The sequence below is a fragment of the Lithobates pipiens genome, unplaced genomic scaffold (assembly GCF_037356315.1).
Source record: "Lithobates pipiens isolate NorthernLeopardFrog02 unplaced genomic scaffold, aLitPip1_a1.2 Scaffold_8, whole genome shotgun sequence".
Lineage (NCBI taxonomy): Eukaryota > Metazoa > Chordata > Amphibia > Anura > Ranidae > Lithobates > Lithobates pipiens.
This window is the reverse complement of record NW_027507903.1, coordinates 297798208-297821161: the sequence shown is the minus strand read 5'-3', so window position 1 is coordinate 297821161 and position 22954 is coordinate 297798208. Positions and strand designations below refer to the sequence as shown.

The following is a 22954-nucleotide window of genomic DNA, read 5'->3' as shown; positions in this document are numbered from 1 at the left end:
ACCTTCTTCATAACTCCCCGGTTGTGATTCACTTGAAAATATTTAGAGTAGTTAATACCCTCTTTAGATGCCTACTGTGGAACACAGGCCCCCCAGAATCAAATTAGAACAATTGCAGTGCCCCAAGGACAGCGGAAGATTGGCATTGCCCAACCCTTGGCTGTACTATATTGCAGCTTAGATGCAGCATCTGACTGGGTCCATGCCCCATGATCCGGAGGGCTCTTCAGCAAGATTGATGCTGATCAGCTCTGGAGCCTGGAGGCACAGATGTTTCATAAATCTAACAAACAGACACCCACTCTTACTCTAATCCAGAAAATATGGAACAAGGGCGGACAGATGCAGGAAGTACAGGAAGTGCTGGACTTCACTGAATATAGCCTGATATGGGGGAATTTTCCTATGTCGAACTGGTGAAGTTACAGCAGGGACCAAATGTTATTGACAACCATTTAAGGGATCACCCCACTAAGGCACCGTCCCTATGGGGAAAAAGACGTAGGCCCACTTATGGGAGACAAATGGGAGGAAGTGCTGCAATCAATCACTACTCTCAATGTAGGCCAAAAAGTCTCTCAACTATATATTGCACTCCGGATGCACTACACCCCGCTCAGATTACATAAGATGGGTAGGAGGCCAGACCCCCTATGTGACAGGTGTAGGCAACATGAGGGAGATCTAATTCACCTGCTCTGGAGATGCCTAAAGCTCCACCGATACTGGAATGTGGTACTTGGGACACTTAATCAAGTGTTCCAGACAACCATCCCCTTAGACCCAATTCACAGTATCTTAGGAGTTCTGAAAGAGGTTATCCCGGAGGAAGTTGTGCGAATAGCATTCTCTAGAGCATTGTTTCAAGCCCGTAAACTCATCCTGCTGGGATGGAAATCGATCTCACCACCCAGTCACCTCATGGATAACACATATGGGGAACACCTTGATCATGGAAAGATATATCTAGCAACACAGGGTACGCCCAGGTAGATTTGAAAGAATCTAGTCGCCATGGCTAGACACTCCTGAACTAAGCCCCAGGGAACTGGTGATGTCTAGAATCTTGCAAGGTTTTACGGGAGGAGCCCATTAAGTTTGAAATGTTCAACACCAGCTACAACATATGAGTGCATGTACCTCAGTATACTGTTGACCTGAAGGTCGAGATGACAGGATAAATGTAAAGAGGGCTAAGATGACCACGAAATGTAAATGTAATCATATATTAATGCATTGCTTGTACATTGGAAACTGTCTAAACTTGTTCAATAAACACCTTTTTGATTAAAAAAAAAAAGTGATACAGTACTTTTAATTAGATGTAAGGAAAGTAGCTAAAAAAAACAGCGACTAGTAAACTCTGCGCCACTAAAAATGATTTTTTTTTTTTTTTTTTTTTTTTTTTTTAACCAATACTCAGTGAATCAAATATACTAATTAAAACACTAATAGCTGCTCCCTAAAAAAAACAAGAAAAACAACTTGTCGTGCTAAAAATATACTGATGGTAGGGGCGCTTAGGCAAATATAAGTATCAAAAATGTGAGAGTTTGATAATCATATAGCATCTAAAGTGATAAACACCATATCACAAAAATACAATAAACAAAAAATTACAACCAAAATAAATAAAGTCCCAATTGGGTAGTGACACCAAAAAAACTTATATAGATATAAATTCAAAGTCCAAAGCAGTGATTTTTGTCAGTGAAAAACTCCTTCTGAATCCATAAATCTGAAAAAAACTGGAATCTTCTATACCGTAATGACACGTCCCTACCATCAGTATATTTTTAGCACGACAAGTTGTTTTTCTTGTTTTTTTAGGGAGCAGCTATTAGTGTTTTAATTAGTATATTTGATTCACTGAGTATTGGTTAAAAAAAAAAAAATATATATATATTTTTAGTGGCGCGGAGTTTACTAGTCGCTGTTTTTTTCAGCTACTTTCCTTACATCTATTCTAGTATCAAGTTTTTCTTGTTCACTTTATAAAACTCACGCAGACATGGATGTGTTTAATTTCATGAAAGAAAGGCACATTAATTTAGAGGAGGTCTTTCAACAGACTCCCAGTCTCAATTTAGATCTAGAAAAAGGCTTTAAACAATTACAAACAGACATGGAAAAGCAAATAAGGTTGTGGTGGGATGTAGCTTCATTTGATATGTACATGGAAAAGAGCTTGACTCCAAGGAGACTCAGGTGGGATATCAGTCCTAACGAGGGGACTGAGGATCTCCAAATGTTGGATGAATGGTACCAATTTTTCAATGCCTGTGAGCAAAAATTGATGCAACTCATGGTCAGGAAAAGGAAAGCCAAATCTGCGATTTTGGATGCCAAAATCGCAGACCTTAAAGAAAGAATGGTGTCATTCAGTACCACTGATGAGTATTCAGAAAGAGCTAAAACTCTACAGAGTCATTTAGCTAAATATGATAGTGAAATTAAAAACAAAAAAATTTAAAAATACCAGAGGGACATTAAAGACTTTGAACAAAATAAAGTATACAAATGGCAGGAAACTCTTTTGGCCACATCTGGCAACGAGACTTCAGGTGAAAGGGAACCCACTTTAGACTCATTGACCAAAGCCAAACCAGTTTCCAGCACCCCCAAAAAAACAAATATCAAACAAGGGGGAAATCCTAAAACCCACTACTATCCACCTTCTAATTCCTACCCCCATTCCTCTCTCCGTCTGATACATACTTACAATAGGTATGGCCCTTTGGACAATAGATATCCAGATTATAATTATTGTGAACCATCAAGAAATCATTTTCCACCGAGACCACCGAGACCTCCTAGAGGTGCCTTTAGAGGTAACTTTAGAGGGAGACCAGGGCCTCACCAAAACCATCACCAGGGGGGGGAAGGGAGAGGATGAAAGGAGCCTTATCGTATCCCTCCTACCCCCTACCCCCCACAAGAATCTATAGAAAACGAGGAAAGAGAGGAGGCAGGAGAAAGAAAAAGAAAGAGAGACAAGTAAATGAGGGTATTTTTAACTTAGCAGGTGTTGAGCTTTCTGAGAAAGAATTAGAAGTATTAAATCAGGGTTTAAAATTTGCACCGAATAAAGATGCAGACAAGTTTGAATTATTTGTCGACATCAAGAAATATGTGAGGAAACTTAATATTAAAAAATATTTTGCTAACCCCAATATAAAAACCAGTATTCCCATTACTGAGTCATTATATAGACATAGTGGGTTAAAAAACAATTCTGTGTTCAATCCCAATAAAGGAACGCATCATCACATAGAAGTTTTTAAAAATATGGTACAACATGATGTGAGGAATTTAGAAATCAAAAGACAGGCTAAAAATAAAACTATATGGGAAGGTATAAAAATGATAGAGGAAAACAAACAGATAGTGATACGAGCGGCAGATAAGGGGGGAGGTCTCGTGATATTATCCCGAGACTACTACTACCATGAGATGGGACAATTGCTAAATGACACCAATACTTATAAAAAATTAAATAGTGATCCGACGTTAAAAATAAAAACATTACTTATAGATTGGGTAACAGAGGGCCTATACAAAGACATTTTAAATCAAAAGGAAGCTGATTACCTTATACCACACGCTCCTAAAATTCCAGTTATGTACATTTTACCAAAAATACACAAAAATAACGAGAGACCACCAGGCCGACCTATAATAAGTGGGATGGAGTCCTTGTTTGCAAGGTTGGGAGAATATCTAGATGGTTTTTTTAAACCACTAGTGATAAACAGTCCCTCGTATTTAAAAGACAGCAGAGATCTGCTAGTACTTTTACAGGATTTGGTGCCATCAGAAGATATCATCATGATTACGGTAGACATTGAGTCACTCTATACTAACATCCAACATAAGGACGCACTTACAGCAATAAAGTGGGCACTAACAAAAGAATCCAAACTGAAGAAGGCTCAGATAAATTTTTTGATTAGAGGCCTGGATCTTGCTATGAGTAATAACTTTTTTTGGGCCAATAATGAGTATTACAACCAAATAGCAGGAGTGGCCATGGGAGCACGTTATGCTCCCAGTGTAGCCAATATTGTTCTTAATAGATGGGAATCAGAAACCATCTATAAAAACATGCACAAATCTCTTATTTTCTATAAAAGATATATAGATGATGTAATTCTTTTTTGGAAAGGTACCTTAGAGAGTTTCAAAAACTTCTTGAGCAATATGAATTAAAACGGAACTGTGAGGAAGAGTCTGACTTCCTTTCACAAGCCAAGGTTCTAACCAGTAGGTTCTTAGAAAAAGGCTATTCACAAAAAACTCTAGAGAAAGTTGTAACACAGGTGTCACAGATGGACAGACAAACTTTACTGGTATCAAAAGCCAAACCAGAACACCAAGGAGCTATAGCCTTTGTGACAGGGTTCAATAGGCAGTATAGACAAGTAGAAACCATTTTTAAAAAATATTGGCCTATCTTACAACAAGATAAAGATTTGGCCTCTATCATTCCACAGAATCCCAAATTTATCTACAGAAGGGCACCGGGCCTGAGAAATCAACTAGCTCGCAATGTCCCCGACCCCCCAAAAAAACTTGTAACCTTCCTTGATGGTTTCGGCTTCCATTATTGCACGAGATGCAAAGCCTGTAAGACCACCAGAGGACCCGGTTCATCAAGGAAGATTACTCAGTTTCAATCCCAAGTCACTAAGCTGGAGTATAAAATCAAACCACTAATCACGTGTAATTCAGATCATGTAACCTATGTGCTGGAATGCCCTTGTTCCATGCAGTATGTAGGTCGAACTACTAGACAGTTAAGAATTAGAATTAATGAACATCTTACAAATATTAGGAAAGGTTTTCCCAATCATAGCGTGTCAAGACATTTCAAAGCACATCACGATAGCGATCCTTCACTCTGTAAATTTTATGGGATCGATAAGATCTCAAAACATTGGAGAGGAACCCACATGAAAAGGGAAATATCAAAGAATGAAACGAAGTGGATATATAATTTAAAAATGATGCAGCCTCTAGGAATGAACATAGAGCTTGATTTAAATTGTTTTTTGTCCAACGATTGAAAAGTTCCCCGTATTTCTTGATTTAGGCATTTTTCTGCCATTCCTCTATTTTTGAATTTATTCTGCGTTTTTTCTGGCCTATGAGGTGGGGTTTTGTCTGTTTTTCCTCACATCTTGAGCCAGAGATAAATGCTGGACTTTTTCTGGTAATGGTATTAATATATTAAAAGGATTATATATATATATCATTATATTTTTTTATATAAGAAAACTAAAACTAACCAGTTAGGTAAAAAATCCCTCTTTTTTTTCATCTAATCAGTGGTAGAAATAAATTATTTTTATACTACAGACTGACATCTAGAGGTCATTTTGTAAATTACAAGTAACTCATTCCCTCTTGTTTTTTCTAATGGATAAACCCATCGGATTATTATATGTATATTTTTTTAATTTTTCCTTTTACTATTAAAATTCTGGTATGTACAATTCATCCCTTCGTTTTTGGGATAATTATGTTTCAATGTTCACTTGCCAGTTATGTTTTAATGTACCATGTATTGTTGTTAGCCTTAAGTGGGACTGAGGCTGCGCATTAAATGAAGGGTCTCTCGATTGGTCTAGGGATTAATCGAGACACCATAAAGAACGCTGACTTTGTGACTGGGTACGCTTCCTGATGACGTGTCAAACGAAACGTACGTCGAGGCGGTATCCAGTCACGTTCGTACACGCACAGTTCCGGTCGTCTTTGGTCATCGGCTGCTCCTTGGTGGAACGCACGCCCTACACCACGAGGAACTACGTATCCATTACGAAACGTTTGTTTTTAAGCAAGCAGCCCCAGTGCCAGGTCGGGCACCGGCATATGTAAGCAGCCATTTGGCCTTATGTTTTTTTAATTTACTTTTATTATTAAACGGTGTTACGCTATGGATTTTTGTTTGGCTTTTTTTGTATGACCTATCTGAGTCTATGAGGAGAAGCTTCTGTCCATACGAGGTCCACCTTATTCCATGTGAGCAGGGAATCAACCTGCATAAGCCTATTTGACTATCTTTTTAATTAAAGTAGTCAACAGCATCTGGTAAGAAGACATCTTTATCTTCACAAGTGTGGTGTTTTTTTCTATGTCCATAAGTTTTTTGGTGAAGGGACGTGTCATTACCGTATAGAAGATTCCAGTTTTTTTCTAATTTATGGATTTAGAAGGAGTTTTTCACTGACAAAAATCACTGCTTTGGACTTTGAATTTATATCTATATAAGTTTTTTTGGTGTCACTACCCAATTGGGACTTTATTTATTTTGGTTGTAATTTTTTGTTTATTGTATTTTTGTGATATGGTGTTTATCACTTTAGATGCTATATGATTATCAAACTCTCACATTTTTGATACTTATATTTGCCTAAGCGCCCCTACCATCAGTATATTTTTAGTACTTTTAATTAGACTTTTCAAAACAAAAATTAGATAAAAGCCATGTGTGTAAAATAGTCCTTACTTGTCATCTAAACAATGAGCAGCTGTTACAACCCAGCAGGAGGAGATCAGGGATCCACCGCATAACTGTTGTCCCATATAAATGGCTGCCATATATGGATGAGAAGCAGGTAGTGCCACCATTCCTCCTACAATACGTGGGGAAATAGAAGGGCTTTTTAAGAACCTCTTTCCACAGTCTTCAGGAATTACCCGATTGACATCTTTATTGACTGATTTACTGGTAGGAGGAACAGTGGTTTTAACAGGGTGACTAGATGCTTTTGTCGGTAGTGGAGGTTTTTTGGTTTGTGTTTGAGGTTTGCTGGTTGTTGGTCGTGGTTGACTTGATAGCTTTGTTGGACTGGCTGAAAAAAAAACACATATACTATTATTCAAAGGTGGTGTATAGATCGATTTATGTCCAGTTATCAACCAACTACTTAGATTCCTGTTCCAGTAAAATGGCAATAAACCCATGAAAGATTAATTACACAACTCAAGCATAATTAATCTTAATTATTATCAGAGAGCATGACAGTATAATACTGACTAGTAGACTTAAAAACAATATTACAAAACCTCATAAAAATGTCTATAAAGCACTCCACACATAAATTACACAAAAAAACAAAACTTAAAGCAGCATTGTTTCTAAAGTACGAGCCAACCTGGGACTACAAAAATCAAGATAGCAAAGAAGTATTAGGTTATAACTTCAAAAAAACTCTGTATTGGCTGATCTAAGTATCTATATAGCTGTTTGTATGAGGAAATTGCAGTTCTGATGATAAATTAATGAAAGGGCTGCTATTTGTAAGCATCATTAACCCAAAGACACTATTGATACTAACCTGTTGACAACAGAAAGCATTGCTCCAGAGAAGCACGGATTAAGGAGTGAAAGGACTAAGGAGTGCTGGGCATGACAGGGTGACTGAGGGACTCACAGGGTTAATGTGGATAGGTGGAGCTGAGGAAAGTTTGAAGGAAGAAGTTTGGTAAAGGGGAGGAGCAATATAAAAGGGAGGGGTGGAGCCTAAGGGATCATTCGGATCCCAGCGAGACACAGAGGAGGCAGTTTTTTTTGCTGCTCCTCTGTAATGACCGACCTGGACGGGATCTTCGAGTGGCTGCGACGGGTGGCGGAGGTGCGCGGAGCGGAGTGGCTGCAGGACCGAGTCGGGGACCTGGAGGACGGCGCGGAGGATGTCGGCGATGCAGGTGAGGCGCCGCTGCGTGCGCGGAGGTCTCGGCCTCCGGCGCGTTTTTCCCCTGGGCCTACACCTCGGCCACCTCGTGACTGTCGGAGCCCGGGGAGGACCCTCCGGCGAAGCGGAAAGTGCCTGGCTCTCCCTGGTCCAGGCGGTCGTTACACCGCCGATCGGAGGGGGGCGGGGCCTCGCAGCCACATGGCGCCGGCTCTGGGCCGGGCCGGAACCCGGAGAAGGGGGGGGGGGGAACGTGCGGGGGGCTCTGGGTCCTGATACCATGGGGGAGAGGCAAGAGGAGGGGATCCTCGGCCTGGGGTCTCCGACATGGGGGGCACGCGCGGTGGGGGGCAGGGTTTAGCACGGGGGGGTCACAGCTCCAGGGACGGGGTGGGCGGGTTGAAGAGAGCCGACAAGGTGCCTGGTAGGGCTGGTCTCGGACGCCAGCATGCCAGGGGCAGTAGGGGGCCGCGGACATTGTGGGCTGCACCAGAACGGACCATCGTCTGTGCTCCCCTGCTGCATTATCTGGCTGTTGGGTTCGCTGCCGTTGCACCCTTTATAATACCTGGATGATTTTTCCTGCAGGAGATAGGTTGGTGAAGTGGGGGTAAGCACACCTTTCTATCTAAAGCCCTAGTCATATCCCTTTATGTGTATGTATATATATATATATATATATATATATATATATATATATATATATATATATATATATATATATATATATATATATATATAAATAAATTTATATAATTTATTTTGGAATGTATTTTTGTATTTAAACCTGATTCTTATGTTATTTTGTTATTATTATTCTGCTAGCTTGTATATCCCCTGATGAAGCGATAGCGAAACATGTCGGGATAAGCAAATTACAAGTACCCCAACTGAATCATTACCTGGACCGCAAGTTATATGTAACATCCTTGTAAAATTATAAGGCTGTTTTTGGTTTTATCTGAATTGTTGTTATAATAAAATTTAAAACATTTTTATACTTATATTCTCTTTTCTTTGCTAACTAAAATATTGCACTGTTAATGTCCCATTTCCTCTCCTATTTGGGTTTTGTTTCCCAATAATTTATAATATATATATATATATATATATATATATATATATATATATATATATACACACAGTGTCTTACAAAAGTATTCACCCCCCTTGGCTTTTTACCTAATTTGTTACATTACAGCCTTTAGTTCAATGAGTTCAATGTTTTTTTTTTAATCTGAATTATATGTGATGGATCAGAACACAATAATCTGAGTTGGTGAAGTAAAATTAGAAAAATATATACATAAAATTATTTTTCAGAAAAAAAAAAAAGATAATTGGCACGTGCTTATGCATTCACCCCCTTTGTTATGAAGCCCATAAAAAGCTCTGGTGCAACCAATTACCTTAGGAAATCACATAATTAGTGAAATTATGTCCACCTTTGTGCAATCTAAGTGTCACATATTCTGTCATTACATATACACACCTTTTTGAAAGGCCCCAGAGGCTGCAACACCTAAGAAAGAGGCACAACTAACCAAACACTGCCATGAAGACCACGGAACTCTCCAAACAAGTAAGGGACAATGTTGCTGAGAAGTACAAGTCAGGGTTTGGTTATAAAAAAATATCCAAATCTTTGATGATCCCTAGGAGCACCATCAAATCTATCATAATCAAATGGGAAGAACATGGCATAATAGCAAACCTGCCAAAAGATGGCCGCACACCAAAACTCACAGACCGGGCAAGGAGGGCAGTAATCAGAGAGGCAGCACAGAGACCTAAGGTAACCCTGGAGGAGATGCAGAGTTCCGCAGCAGAGACTGGAGTATCTGTACATAGGACGAAAACAAGCCATATGCTCCACAGAGTTGGGCTTTATGGCAGAATGGCCAGAAAAAAGACATTACTTTCAGCAAAAAACAAAATGGCACGTTTTGAGTTTGTGAAAAGGCATGTGGGAGACTCCCAAAATGTATGGAGGAAGGTGCTCTGGTCTGACTAAAATTGAACTTTTTGGCCATCAAAGAAAATGCTATGTCTGGCGCAAAACTCAACACATGACATCACCCAAAGAACACACAGTGAAACATGTTGGTGGCAGCATCATGCTGTGGGGATGTTTTTCAGTAGTTGGGACTGGGAAAGTGGTCAGAGTTGAGGGAAAGATGTATGGTGCTAAATACAGGATTATTCTTGAGCAAAACCTGTACCACTCTGTGTGTGATTTGAGGCTAGGACAGAGGTTCACCTTCCAGCAGGACAATGACCCTGAACACACTGCTAAAGCAACACTTGAGTGGTTTAAAAGGAAACATGTAAATGTAGTGGAATGTCCTAGTCAAAGCCCAGACCTAAGGGTGTGAATAGTTATGCACATTGACTTTTTCTGTTATTTTGTCCTATTTGTTGTTTGCTACACAATAAAAATAAAAAAAATCTTCAAAGTCGTGGGCATGTTCTGTAAATTAAATGATGCAAATCCTCAAACAATCCATGTTAATTCCAGGTTGTGAGGCAACAAAACACAAAAAATGCCAAGGGGGTGAATACTTATGCAAGGCACTGTATGTATATGTATATATATATATATATATATATATATATATATATATATATATAGCACAGTACTTAGGAAATATTAAAATGGAATAATAAGAAATAACAAGTATTTAAAAAAAGTAAAAATCTATAAGACAAAACAGGCCCCAAATACCTATTAATACCAATTCAAGAATCACTAATAAAGCAGTTAATATCCAGCTCAATGTTAAAACCCCACCGTGTAAAATATTCATGGTGAAAATCCATCTAGTTTCTTTTTGAAAGATGCTTCTCATCCTAGTTATCCTCCTCCAATGGGGTCTCACAAACTCAATGCCCCAAAATGACAGGCTGCTGGCATATGTTGTGGACCTCTCTATAATGTAGGGAGACGCTATGATTTTTATGCCCTAACTGGATATTATGAATATATTCAGAAATAGATTTTATAAGGGGGTCTCTTAGTTATCCTATATACTCAAACCCACAGGGGCATCGCAGAGCAGATATAACAAGTATAGTGGCACATGAAATGTCCTCCTGATAAAAAAGGTTTTTTATTCTTTTCAGGTTCAGGTCTACAACCCCTACATCCCCCACAAGCAAAACTTTTTCCAAAAAGGTATGAATTCTCCTTGGAGGATCCAAGATATTCAGTGCCACCTTACTGCCAAAATATGGGGCTTTTCTATAAATGTTAATGTGTTTTGTTTATTTTTATAATAGATGGTCCAAAAGGAGGTGTTGAAACATGCAAAGGTAAATGTGAATACCCCAAACTTCCCAAAGGGCAAGAACAGAGGTGGGTAAAGTGGCTAGGGGGAAAAGTGTGGGGGGGGGGGGGGGGGACTTCCAATGGAGGCACCTGTTCTGGAGAATACTGTTAAATACAAGATCTTCACTGGCTCTGGAAAGATTTCTGTCACTTCTTGTTGTGTTTTTGGATCAGAAAGTGAAAGCTACTGTGCTGTGTACCACCAAGAGAATTGATATCAGCCCAACAGAGCTCTGAGATATGGCACATGACGTCCCCATTGTGAGCCAGCAGTGCAGGATGAGAGAAGTGGCTCAGCTCTCATGGTAAAGTGCAAATGTGTGTCATGGCTTGCAGAGTTTGCATCTCTTTGAAGATAATTTAACATTGAAATGTGACCCTTTAGAAAAGCTGAGGGCTGCATGTGTCACTGAAATTTGTCAATTCAACACACTGCTTGAAAGGTAAAAATGAAATTTTCATTTGTCACTGTGCACCAAAGCAAATTTATTTAATTCACTGTACTCTACAAAAAAATCTGGTATTTTCAATGTGCTCCACAGCAAATGTAGTGTTGTTACTAAGATCCACAGCAAATGTAATAATGTCTTTGTGCACCAAAGCAAATGTAGTGTTGTCACTGTGCACCAAAGAAATGTAGATGTTGTCACTGTGCTCCAAAGCAAATCTAGTGTTGTTACTGTGCACCAAAGAACATTTTGTGTTTTCACTGAGCACCGAAGCAATTCCATGTTTCACATGGGGTACATTTTAGTTTTTTATTCTGTAATTTATTATTATATCTACTCACTGAATACATAACACCAATGTACTGTGAGCTCTAGATCAGATAATTATTTTGGGGCTTCCTCGAGATCTATTTTTTTTTTTACAAGGGTTCCTCTGGTGAAAAAAGTTTGAGAAAGGCTAGTTTAGACTCCATGCATTTCTGGATCATATTTACATTTGGTCTGAAACAAGGTACAATCTGTGATGTGGGGAAATCGGGTAAACTGGTCCAAAAGTGTAATAAATATTAAAATAAATGTAAAATGTTATGGTTACACATGCAAGCTTAGATGGATACCATGCTAAAGGGGCAGGCATTTGGGAATTTCTATCCATTATATGATTGTGTTAACTCCTTATCTATCGCCAGAAGGCTTCTTCCTGTTGGTTCTAGTGTACCTGTAGGCCGGTGGCAATGAGGAATATCACAGTGTTCCCAAGTGAGGATTCCATCCTTCTGTATGAAGCACCACGGCTGTGCATCTCCATCTGGGCTCCTGTAAATGACAACAGATTGCTGGTGATGCATAAAGTGGAATATTCCATAGCACCCCAATATAATTATTTGGTTGCTTTTTGAAACTGCTGCAAATAAATGCATGATGTCTGGTCATTACTTTGTGGATGCTGCTTCAGCCACCTAGATAAGTAATAGGATAAAGCCCAACCACAGATTTGGAACAAAGCTCACAATGTATCAACAACCTCCTCCAAGCACCCACACACAAGCACTGAGAGCCCAGGGTGGCAGGAGGAGCTACAAAATTCTTCAAAGGAAGTTGTACTGCGGCAACATGGCACTGCTGCGACAATCACCGTCATGTTATGGTACTTCCTCGTGTGGCCACTAGAGGCGTGCGCTCATGACACGCCAAGAACCGTAAACCGTAAACACAGAGATCCCAGTTCTCTGAGGGGAGAAGAAACAGATTGTGTGTTCATACAAAGTATGAACACTGATCTATCTCTTCCCCTAGCAAGTCCCATCCCCCCTTCAGTTAGAACACGTAGCAGGGAATTAACCCCTTGATCACCCCCTAGTGTTACCCCCTTCACTGCCAGTGACATTTTTACAGTAATCAATGCATTTTTATAGCACTAATCGCTGTATAAATGCCAATGGTCCCAAAAATGTGTCAAAATTGTCCGATGATTCTGTCATAATGTCACAGTCATGATAAAAAAAAACCCAGATCGCCACCATTACTAGTAAAAAAAAAAATTTAAAAAATGCTATACATCTATCCCCTATTTTGTAGACGCTATAACTTTTGAGCAAACCAATCAATATACACTTATTGCAATTTTTATTACCAAAAATATGTAGAAGAATACATATCGGCCTAAACTGAGAAAAAAATAGCTTTTCAAAAAAAATAAATGGGGGTATTTATTATAGCAAAAAGTACAAAATATTGTGTTTTTTCAAAATTGTCACTGTTTTTTTGTTTATAGCGCAAAAAATAAAAACCACAGAGATGAACAAATACCACCAAAAGAAAGCTCTATTTATGAAGAAAAAAAGGACGTCAATTTTGTTTGGATACAGCATCGCATGACTGCACAATTGTCAGTTAAAGCGATGCAGTGGAGAATCGCAAACAATTGCCTGGTCATTCAACAGCCAAATCTTCCAGGGCTGAAGTGGTGGACTAGGCAATGGAATTTTAAAATTTACTATAAATTGGAGTTGTGCTTCAAACCTTATAGACTATTCTATGATAGTATTAAGCAATAACAAGTAACTTTACCCCCCCCCGTGTATTTTTTTATATCCCATTTACCTATTTTGCATGGGCTGCCTCTTCTGGCCCCCAATGGTGTACAGCTATGTCTGCCCTTCAGCTGCTGTGTGTCCCTACTCCTGCAGCTTCCTGGAATATGCAAAAAGGATATCCCAGGAGGCAGCAGGAGCTGGGTTTCATTCTTGCCTCTGCAAAAAAGAAGGCAAGGGGCAGCCTGGAGGCAAAAAATTTAAACAAACATAAGGAAATGTCCTTTTGAAATAGTTATGGGAGGGATCTTGAAGTGAGAAAATAATCATTCGGTGTTCTCATTTTCATGCATTCATCATCTGGAGATAGTTAGCCATAGATAGGATGTACCGTATATCTCATCTTTTCTGCTTCCTTGCAGGAACTTCTTCGGAATGGCAAATGGAAAAAAGAAAAAGGTCTAAGGGTTTTCATTCATACAGATAAATGTAAATGATGTCGCTAGATAGAATAAGTGTAGGAACTTGGGTAAAAACTATTTACCATAATCTGAGATCACTGTCCGCTACAGCCATGTTTCGGTAAGTACCTCCCAAGGTTGCCTGTGTTATGTACATTCCTCTCTCCCTATGTACTTCATCACCTGTCCTATTTAAACTTCCAGGAGGGGTCTGAATTTGCTTGGCAGTATTGAAAAACTTCCTAGCACTAATAGTCCTCTACGTTAGTCCTTCTGTACGTGATACAGCAAGGAGCCAGTGGTGAGGACTCAATGAGCAAATGCAAAGTGTATAACGGTGAATTCAGATTGCATTTGACACTAGTTTTAAATGCTTCTGAGATCCTTCATGATTCATTGGCAGGTGCATTTGGCCTGCAGCTGACCTCCCTCTGACTTGCATTTGGCCTCTTTCTTTGCTGCATCAACCTGCTTCAAGCTGGTTTTACATTTCCATTGATGTTTATGGGGAGAGAAACAACTCTGATGCAAACAAAAACTCATCAACACTAGTCCTAACTGAGAACGGCTCTCCTACATCACAGAGATTTTTTTTGATCACCAGATCGCAGACTATAGGGAATGTGGTAAAAGAGAGCTACACTACTGCAATCTACGCACGTGTCTGCTCTATAGACCAAGTACCTTTGATTTTGTGTCAATAAGTGAACAACCACAACAGCATTTAGCAATAGCATGCCTTTAATACTAAATGCCAGATAGGCTGTAACATATGGTATATGTTGTCCACCCTCTCGGCATGATTGATATACTGTTTTATTTGTGAAAAAGATATATAGGCTAAGGATTGGTCAAATTTTAGTTCCTGGCAGACTGTCCCTTGCTTCTCATTTCTTTAATGCTTTTGTCATACTGTACAGGAATAATAATATTAGCACAGACCTTTTTTTGCATACGCTTATTTGTAATATTTAGGATGTACAGAGCTTGTTCACACCAAAAAACCAGAGCAGAAGCGTGACCATGAGCAGAAATGTTTAACTACCCGATAACTGGTATTATATTCGCTACACGGGCAGGCTTCTATTATGATCTATTTACTGTACCTTCCATGCAATGCATAGGTTAGCCTAGTTTAGAAAATGCTGTTATTGCTTAAGGAAAATCATGCTATGTCCTGATTTATGCCAGCAATTACAAAATTATTATTTCATAAAACCACGTACAAATAATTATTTTCAACTTTCACTAAAAGAAATGGCCCGGACACTAAAATTAGGGGGAGGGCCGACATGACGAGGGCAGGGCTGTGAGGATCGGCTGGGTGAAAGAAAATATGAATAGGAGGCGGGCCCTTGAGCGGGGGGGATGACGCGAGAAGGGGGCGGAGTCGGCGCGCAGAGTTTCAGTTCGCGCCGAGGAATAGGAAGCAGGAGGAGAGTTTTTTCCCACCCTCCCTCCCTACTTGTGATTTTCAGTGAGTCAAGGTGTAGTGGTATGCGGGGTGTGTTTTTTCTTGTTTTCGGGGTGGCGGTTTGCTTCATTTTTAGTTATTTGGGTAGGTTAGGGGGAATTAGTTGTCGTAGCAGCGTTAGGTCTATGGGGCCTTTGAAGGTGGTGCTGGAAAAAATAATGAAGGTTTAAGGGGGTTGGGCACAGATGGAGGTATGGGTGTCCTTTTTTCTCCCTTAAAATGTTAATAATGGAATGGAGGAGGTTGTATCTGGAAGGAAGTTGCTGGTTTGTCCCTGAGCTTGCGTAATTAAACGGCGGGGGGCCTGTTTATGGTTTACCGATACAACTGGTGGGTTAAAATTATAATTTACCTTCAAAGACCTCTAGATCAAAAAATGGGTTAATGCTGGATGTATATATATTTGGTTTATAATGTTTTGTTGAAAATGTATTTATATGCATTTAAGTTATGTTTCAGATTATTTTTGTATTTTTTCATATGTTTGTAATAAAAAATGGGCTGCTATGGCCATTTGACTCCAAAGAGGATAACGTGTCGTCTGGTCATTTGGTAGATAAGTAATATAGAGTAGTTGTAGAAGTATAAGTGGTTATAGAAGAGCCTCACAAATAAGCACGTCCCCTAGTCATGCCTTTTTACAATGCCCATAGAAATCCATTCCCATGGAGGATAATGGTAATGAACAGACTCTGGTGCTGACAACAAGGAAAAAGCCTAAATACATCTATAAAATATGCAGCTGCTTTAATGAAATGAGTAAATAGGTTTTTAGTCATCAGTGCTATAAGATATTCAATTAACTGACTTTTTAAATATGTATTTGTAAATGGGTCCCTTTCAACATTTTCAATTATTCTTTTTAGGACAAACAATGTAAATTACCCAAATTAATGAAATGCAGGTGTTCCCTGGAACCAGCATATTCCCTTAAGGCTGGGTTCACACTGCTGCGGGGGGAGATCCGGATGTGATTCGCACCGCAAATCACATCCGATCTCCGTAGCGATGCGAGTTCAGCCATACAGATAGTATGGCTGAATTCGCAGCGCTCCCGCAGCAAACTCGCACGGGACCCTTTTTTTGGTCCGCAACAGAATCGGATCGCATGGGGGTTGACACCATGCGATCCGATTCCTGTGCGAGTCGGCAGATCGCACTGCGATATGCGGACGGATCTGGGGGTGTCATTAACATAACATTGACACTCCCAGCCGTCCGCATAGGGCAGTGTGAACTGCCGGCGGGAGGTGTGCGATGCGGGAAAACGCTGCAGATTCACGGCGTTCCCGCATCGCAGCGGTGTGAACCCGGCCTCAATCTCCTCCTGGAATATTGACCTAAGGAAGGAAAGGCCAGCCTCAGCCCACTCCTTCCTGCCTCGCAGACCTTGCTACTAAATCTTTAAAAGCCAATAGTAACATGTAGGAGGTTCTTCAATGTGATATTTGCATATTAAATTTCCTTGAGTTTTGGGGCTGCATGGGACCTTTGTACAGTTGTCATTTTATAAATTCCACTCACCTCCCTGAGTATTGCCCACTAAGACAAATACCTTCAGCGATCTTTGTTTTGCAGCTCAGCTCAGAACCAAATGCGTTTTCTCCCAAGAATGGGTTCTTTGCACTGCACATGCGTTCCACCTACCCATTAATTTAAATCAAAAAGCCTTCATAATGCACAAAGTATGTTGTCTGCTAGGAATGAATATGGCCACACTGTCTGCTACATGAAGGACAAAACAGCTGTTTTTGGGAGAAAGCCTGTTCACCTCTGAGCAGGGCCACATACGGAAGATTTCTGGATCAGAGATGAAGATATTCAACCTAGTGAGCAGCACTCAAGGGTGTGGGGAATGTCTTTACCTGGTTTTCTGTCCAGAAGGACAAAGCCATTTTGTTCAGGCATCATCCAGAGTCACCATCCACTTATTGGACTGAGATGCTTGCTCAGAGACAGTGTCATGTTTATCCTGGTGCTTGTGCAGTTCTTGGCCGCGTTAATGCATTTTTAACATAGATCAGCTCTTGCAGCCACCACACCTTGTAAATGGCTACAAAGTTACAATATTGCAGTCTGATCAATGGGGGAAAGGAGACTAAGACAATTCTACCTCCTGCTTGCAGAAGACTGATGACATCATCTCAGTGTAAACAAAGTCACTGACTGGAGCTCATTTATGGCTTTGGTTGGAGTTCTTCTGGGAAATGATACTGTGGCATTGTGAAATGTCAGGAATTTTTTCTTTTAGACTTGGAAATACACTGTACGTTCGACTTTATGCAGGGTCCAGGTTCAGTTAATACTGCACTAATACTGAAACATTGGGGTTGATTTACTAAAGGCAAATAGACTGTACACTTTTGAAAGTTCAGTTGCTCTTTGCAAGTGCTGTTGCTCCAGAACTTAATAAATGAGGGAGAGCTCTGCTGCCTTCCATCAGCCAATCATGTGCAGGCAAAAATGCTGTTTTTTTACATTTCCTTGCAGAACGAAGACATGATCTGTGATGGCAACTATCTATAGGGATATAATCATTATCGTCAGTTGGTTTAAAATAGGTTTGGAATTTAAATTAACGTGCACTGATCTCAATTTCAAGGTCTAAAAAAATTCATTTTTGTATGACTTTGACATATGAATTTAGTCATACAAAACTCAGTACAACATAGATAGATTAAAGCCATTGTCAGCAGGCATTGGAATATTCTCAAGAGTGACCGCACCTATTAAATGCAACAAAGAGGCTCATACCCAAAAAGTGGCAAGAAATAGAAAGCCCATTAATACAGGCATACCCCACATTTAAGTACGCAATGGGGTTTATTTACTAAAGCTGGAAAGTGCAAAATCAGGCTCCCTTCTGCATAGAAACCAATGAGCTTCTAACCCTAGCTTGTTCAATTAAGCTTTAGTAATAAAACCTTGAAGCTCATTGGTTTCTATGCAGAAGTGAGCCTGATTTTTCACTTTCCAGCTTTAGTAAATAAACCCCATTGTGTACTTAAATGTGGGGTATGCCTGTATGGGAGTGGATAGACGAAGTCGTAGAAACATATAGATTGAATGTTTGAGAAATGAAATGGAGGAAAATAGCGTGGGTTTAAAAGAAAAATGTGAGTCTTGGAGAGAATTTAAAAAAACTTGGAGCTATGTAGAAGGATTGAGGAGATAGATTTACATCAGTGTAAAGGGAGAAAGGAGGAGAGATTCTATTCACAGAGGTTGGGAAGGAGGAGGGAAGGGGGGAGGTAGGGTGAAGAAAAGACATTGATATAACCGAGAGGTAGTACTAGTCCTTAGGTTTAACCACTTGCCGCCCGCCCTATTACAAATTGACGGTGGCAAAGTGGTTTCATAATCCTGATCAGACGTCATATGACGTGATCAGGATTATGAGCCGCTGCGCGCCCCCGGGGGAGCGCATCGCGGCGATCGTTGTTGCGGGGTGTCAGTCTGACACCCGGCAACTACGATCTCGGTAAAGAGTCTCCGACGGAGACTCTTTACCACGTGATCAGCCGTGTCCAATGACGGCTGATCACAGTGTAAATAGGAAGAGCCGGTGATCGGCTTTTCCTCACTCGCGTCTGTCAGACGCGAGTAGAGGAGAGCTGATCGGCTGCTCCTCTGACAGGGGGGGCCTGTGCTGATCGATTATCAGCACAGCCCCCCCGAGGATGCCCACACTGGACCACCAGGGATGCCACCAGACCACCAGGGATGCCCAGGATAAGGTATGCCACCCTAGACCACCAGGGATTCCAGTCAGTGCCACAATGGATGCCAATCAGTGCCCATAATGGATGCCAATCAGTGCCCACAATGGGCATCACTGATTGGCATGCATTATTGTTTGGCACTGATTGGCATCCATTAGTACAGTATATTATTATACAATGCCGCCTATCAGTTCCCATCCGTGCCGCCTATCAGTGCCCATCCATGCCACCTATCAGTGCCCATCCATTCCCACCTGTGCCGCCTACCCATGCCCACCTGTGCCGCCTACCCATGCCCACCTGTGCCGACTACCCATACCCACCTTTGCCGCCTATCCATGCCCATCCATGCCGCCCATCCATGCCCACCCATGCCAGCTATCAGTGCCAATTTATGCCACCTATCAGTGCCCATCCGTGTCGCCCATCAGTGCCACCCATCAGTGCCGCCTATCAGTGCCCATCAGTGCCGCCTATCAGTGCCACATATCAGTGTCCATCAATGCCACCTCATCAGTGCCACTTCATTGGTGCCACCTCATCGGTGCCCATCAGTGCTGCCTTATCATTGCCCATCAGTGTATCCCCATCAGTGCCCATCAGTGAAGGAGAAAATTTACTTATTTACAAAGTTTTGAAACTGAAACAAAAAAAACATTTTTTTTTCCAAATTTTCGGTATTTTTTTATTTGTTTAGCAAAAAATAAAAACCGCAGAGGTGATGAAATACCACCAAAAGAAAGCTCTATTTGTGGGGAAAAAATGATAAAAATTTCATTTGGGTACAGTGTAGCATGACCGCGCAATTGTCATTCAAAGTGCGACAGCTCAAAATTGGTCTGGGCAGGAAGGTGTTTAAGTGCCCGGTATTGAAGTGGTTAATATACTGTAAGAACCTGGAGGGTTACGATGTATTGTAATTTTAAAGAGACTGGTTAATTAAATTATATATTTTTTTTAAAAAGCAATGATAAATGCCACGTGATGTGAATAAGAGAAGGGACCAAAATGAACGGATAAGCTGATCCAAGTCTCTCGGACGAAGTTCCCTGATGTGGCAGAAAAAAAAAAAAAGAGTGACCGTATTTTGGGCTCTCTATTGCCAGAACAGGCCAAGATTATTTTTAGGGGTGCTCCCTATTTGCAAAGTAAAATTGCCCCCAATATTACCAATCCACCTGTCCGTCCGTCTGTCTTTTTTTCATAATTTAGTCGGGGTATTACCCATGCAAACAGTGCAGTATTTTGTCCACATAACACACGAGGTAGACGTAAAATTATGGAGTTTAAATCAAATGTCACTAATCATGTGTACCCTATCAAGCAATTCTGTACATGTGCCACCAGGCACGTTGTCTATTTGATAACCTGCCTTTGTGGCAAACAGTATGTTGGTCGAATGATTCGCACATTCACAAGAAAACTAACATATTGCTAAAATTTAAATTGGAGACACTAAGCATAGTGTACCTAGGCATTATAGACAATACCATAATCGTGACCATAAAGGCACAGAGTTTTTCATTATTGATAGGCATATCCTTCCTTGGGAGGATATGCCTCACGTCTCCAGATGTACTGGATTTTTGAGTTACCGTCCCACTCTCCATTCGGGATGAATGTAGAGTGGGACATTAATGCCTTCATTAATAGAACCTAGATTAACAATTTTTCTGTAGGTAGTTTTTGGAATTTTTAGGCACATATACATATGCTCATCTGATATACAAATTTTTCATATATTTTTATGGTTACAATATGTCTGTATACTATTGACCCCATGTATGTCAAATTATAATAATACACTGACCTATTTCTCAACATTCCTCTATTTGTAATTTTTAGTTTTTGTTTTTATTTACAGTTATTCTATCTTAATATAATATTTGATCATTGTCACCATGTTGTTTAACCAGCATAATATGATGTTGCCGATACTGGTTCCAACGACATGGGTTTCCATAGAGGCTATACCTGCGTTTATCCTTAATGTTTGAGGTTGGCGGCACAGGGATGGTCTATTGAAAGCTCCCAGTTCATATGGGGGTGGGTCCATTTGCTGTTATCACTGCCTCACACGAGGTTAGGCTTTCCTTTGAAAATGAGGCTTGACCCTCCTTCCCGGCATCTGACAGTGAGGCTTGGTTTGACATGACGTTGAGCGGTGTGCTCTGATTGCATGGTTGTGCAATTTCCGCCGCGGTCTTAAGCCATTCAGTCTTTCAAACCGCGGCTTGAACCGCACACTCCCGCGCCATCTTGGCCACAACAGGAAGTAAGCATGATTACACACAATTGCCAATGAGAAAACACCACAGGGCTGTATCTCCTTATGGGGGGCACATTACTGTATTTAAACGCAATGACTGCAGCGGACCAGCACCCCAGATGATGTCTCATTAGACAAAGCATTTTGGGGGGGCTCTGCTGATGCCATTGCATCACATTTTAACAAAGAGCTTTTTTATCTTCACAAATGTGAGTGTTCCTTTTTCTTAATGGAATTACACTAGTGGACCTTTATCTTTTTCCTTTTTAACCATACCATACAGGAGAGTATATTCATCCTGCTCCTCGTCTGACCATTTGGGGGGTTATTAATCTGACGAGCCTTTGTAAAAGATCATAGGAATATCTGACCGCCAGCCAGAGGTTGTTTATATGGATGCCTGCATTCCTTGGTGTGTTACACCATAAGCTCGTTTGACTCATTAGGCGTACGCCTGTCTGAATCCAAGCCCTCCGGTAAGCCTTCAACGAATTGGTGGTGGATCATCTACTTGCAACCTCTATATATATTCCCCTTTTGGAGTCACAATAATGTCATGATAATTCATTTATGGACTTGGATTCATTCATATGTTTGATTGTCTTTCTGTGGATATCACATTCACTTTTTAGTACACAATATATTTGCACTATTGCTTTATGTACTGTGTGTTATGTCCCTTTATGGTTTTTTCATGAGCATTGTTTTCATTATTCAAGCTCTTCACATATATTGTTCATTACACAATATTCAATTTTAGTTCATTGTAATATTGTACATTAGCGCTGCACTTTTAACTCACGTTGTTTGCAATTGTCCTTTTGCTGTGTTGGCTGCTGTTTACCATCTAAAAGAGACAGTGCAGTGAGGCTTTACCGCATTTACTAAGCTCTGGAGCAACTGAACTTACAGAGTACAACTGCGCTTTCAAACGTGCATAGTCTATTTGCCTTTAGTAAATCAAGTCCTTTATGTTTTATCAAAAATGCATGAATCTAAAGGTAAAATGTAACACTCAGATCATACTAACGCTAGACATAGATGCTTCGAATCTCAGCCAATTGGGCAGGGACCGGTCAAGATTCTAACCATCTATGAGCAGGTTGAATGTACCCAAGTCCATCCATCCATCGACATAGGTACAACCTGCATTTTGCATTTTCAGCATGTTATTATTGCCAGCAGCCATAGCCACTAGCAAAAATCACGGTGTCCTCCCGGCAGGGATGGTTTCCCCCACCCCTCCACTGGGAGAATACAATAGCCCGCGGGAAGAACCCCCCCATTAGCACTATGTTTATGGGAGAATTGAGCAATTGTCCTTCCTGCAACCTGTGGTTGCAGAAAAGAAAATAGCCAAATTTTTGGCCTGCCTAACAATGTCTACAAATGACTTGTTAAAGCCGAACTTCACTGCATCTAAGTACTATAAACCAAAAATGCTATTTAATAACATTTTAATATTCAGTGCAAACTTGCCCATCCATGCAGTCTCCTTGCTTTATTTTGCGGAAAAAT

General features: G+C 40.4%; 1 protein-coding gene across 1 annotated transcript in view; it reads right to left on the bottom strand.

The window, feature by feature from the left end:
- The window catches only part of F12 (coagulation factor XII), a 146119-nt gene that overhangs the window by 39111 nt on the left and 84054 nt on the right, over positions 1-22954 (bottom strand). Inside the window, exons 9-10 of the mRNA XM_077472552.1 lie at positions 12196-12293; positions 6512-6857 (exon numbers count right to left, since the gene is read on the bottom strand). Coding sequence (XP_077328678.1) covers positions 6512-6857; positions 12196-12293 — 444 coding nt within the window. The remainder of the gene's footprint in view (positions 1-6511; positions 6858-12195; positions 12294-22954) is intronic.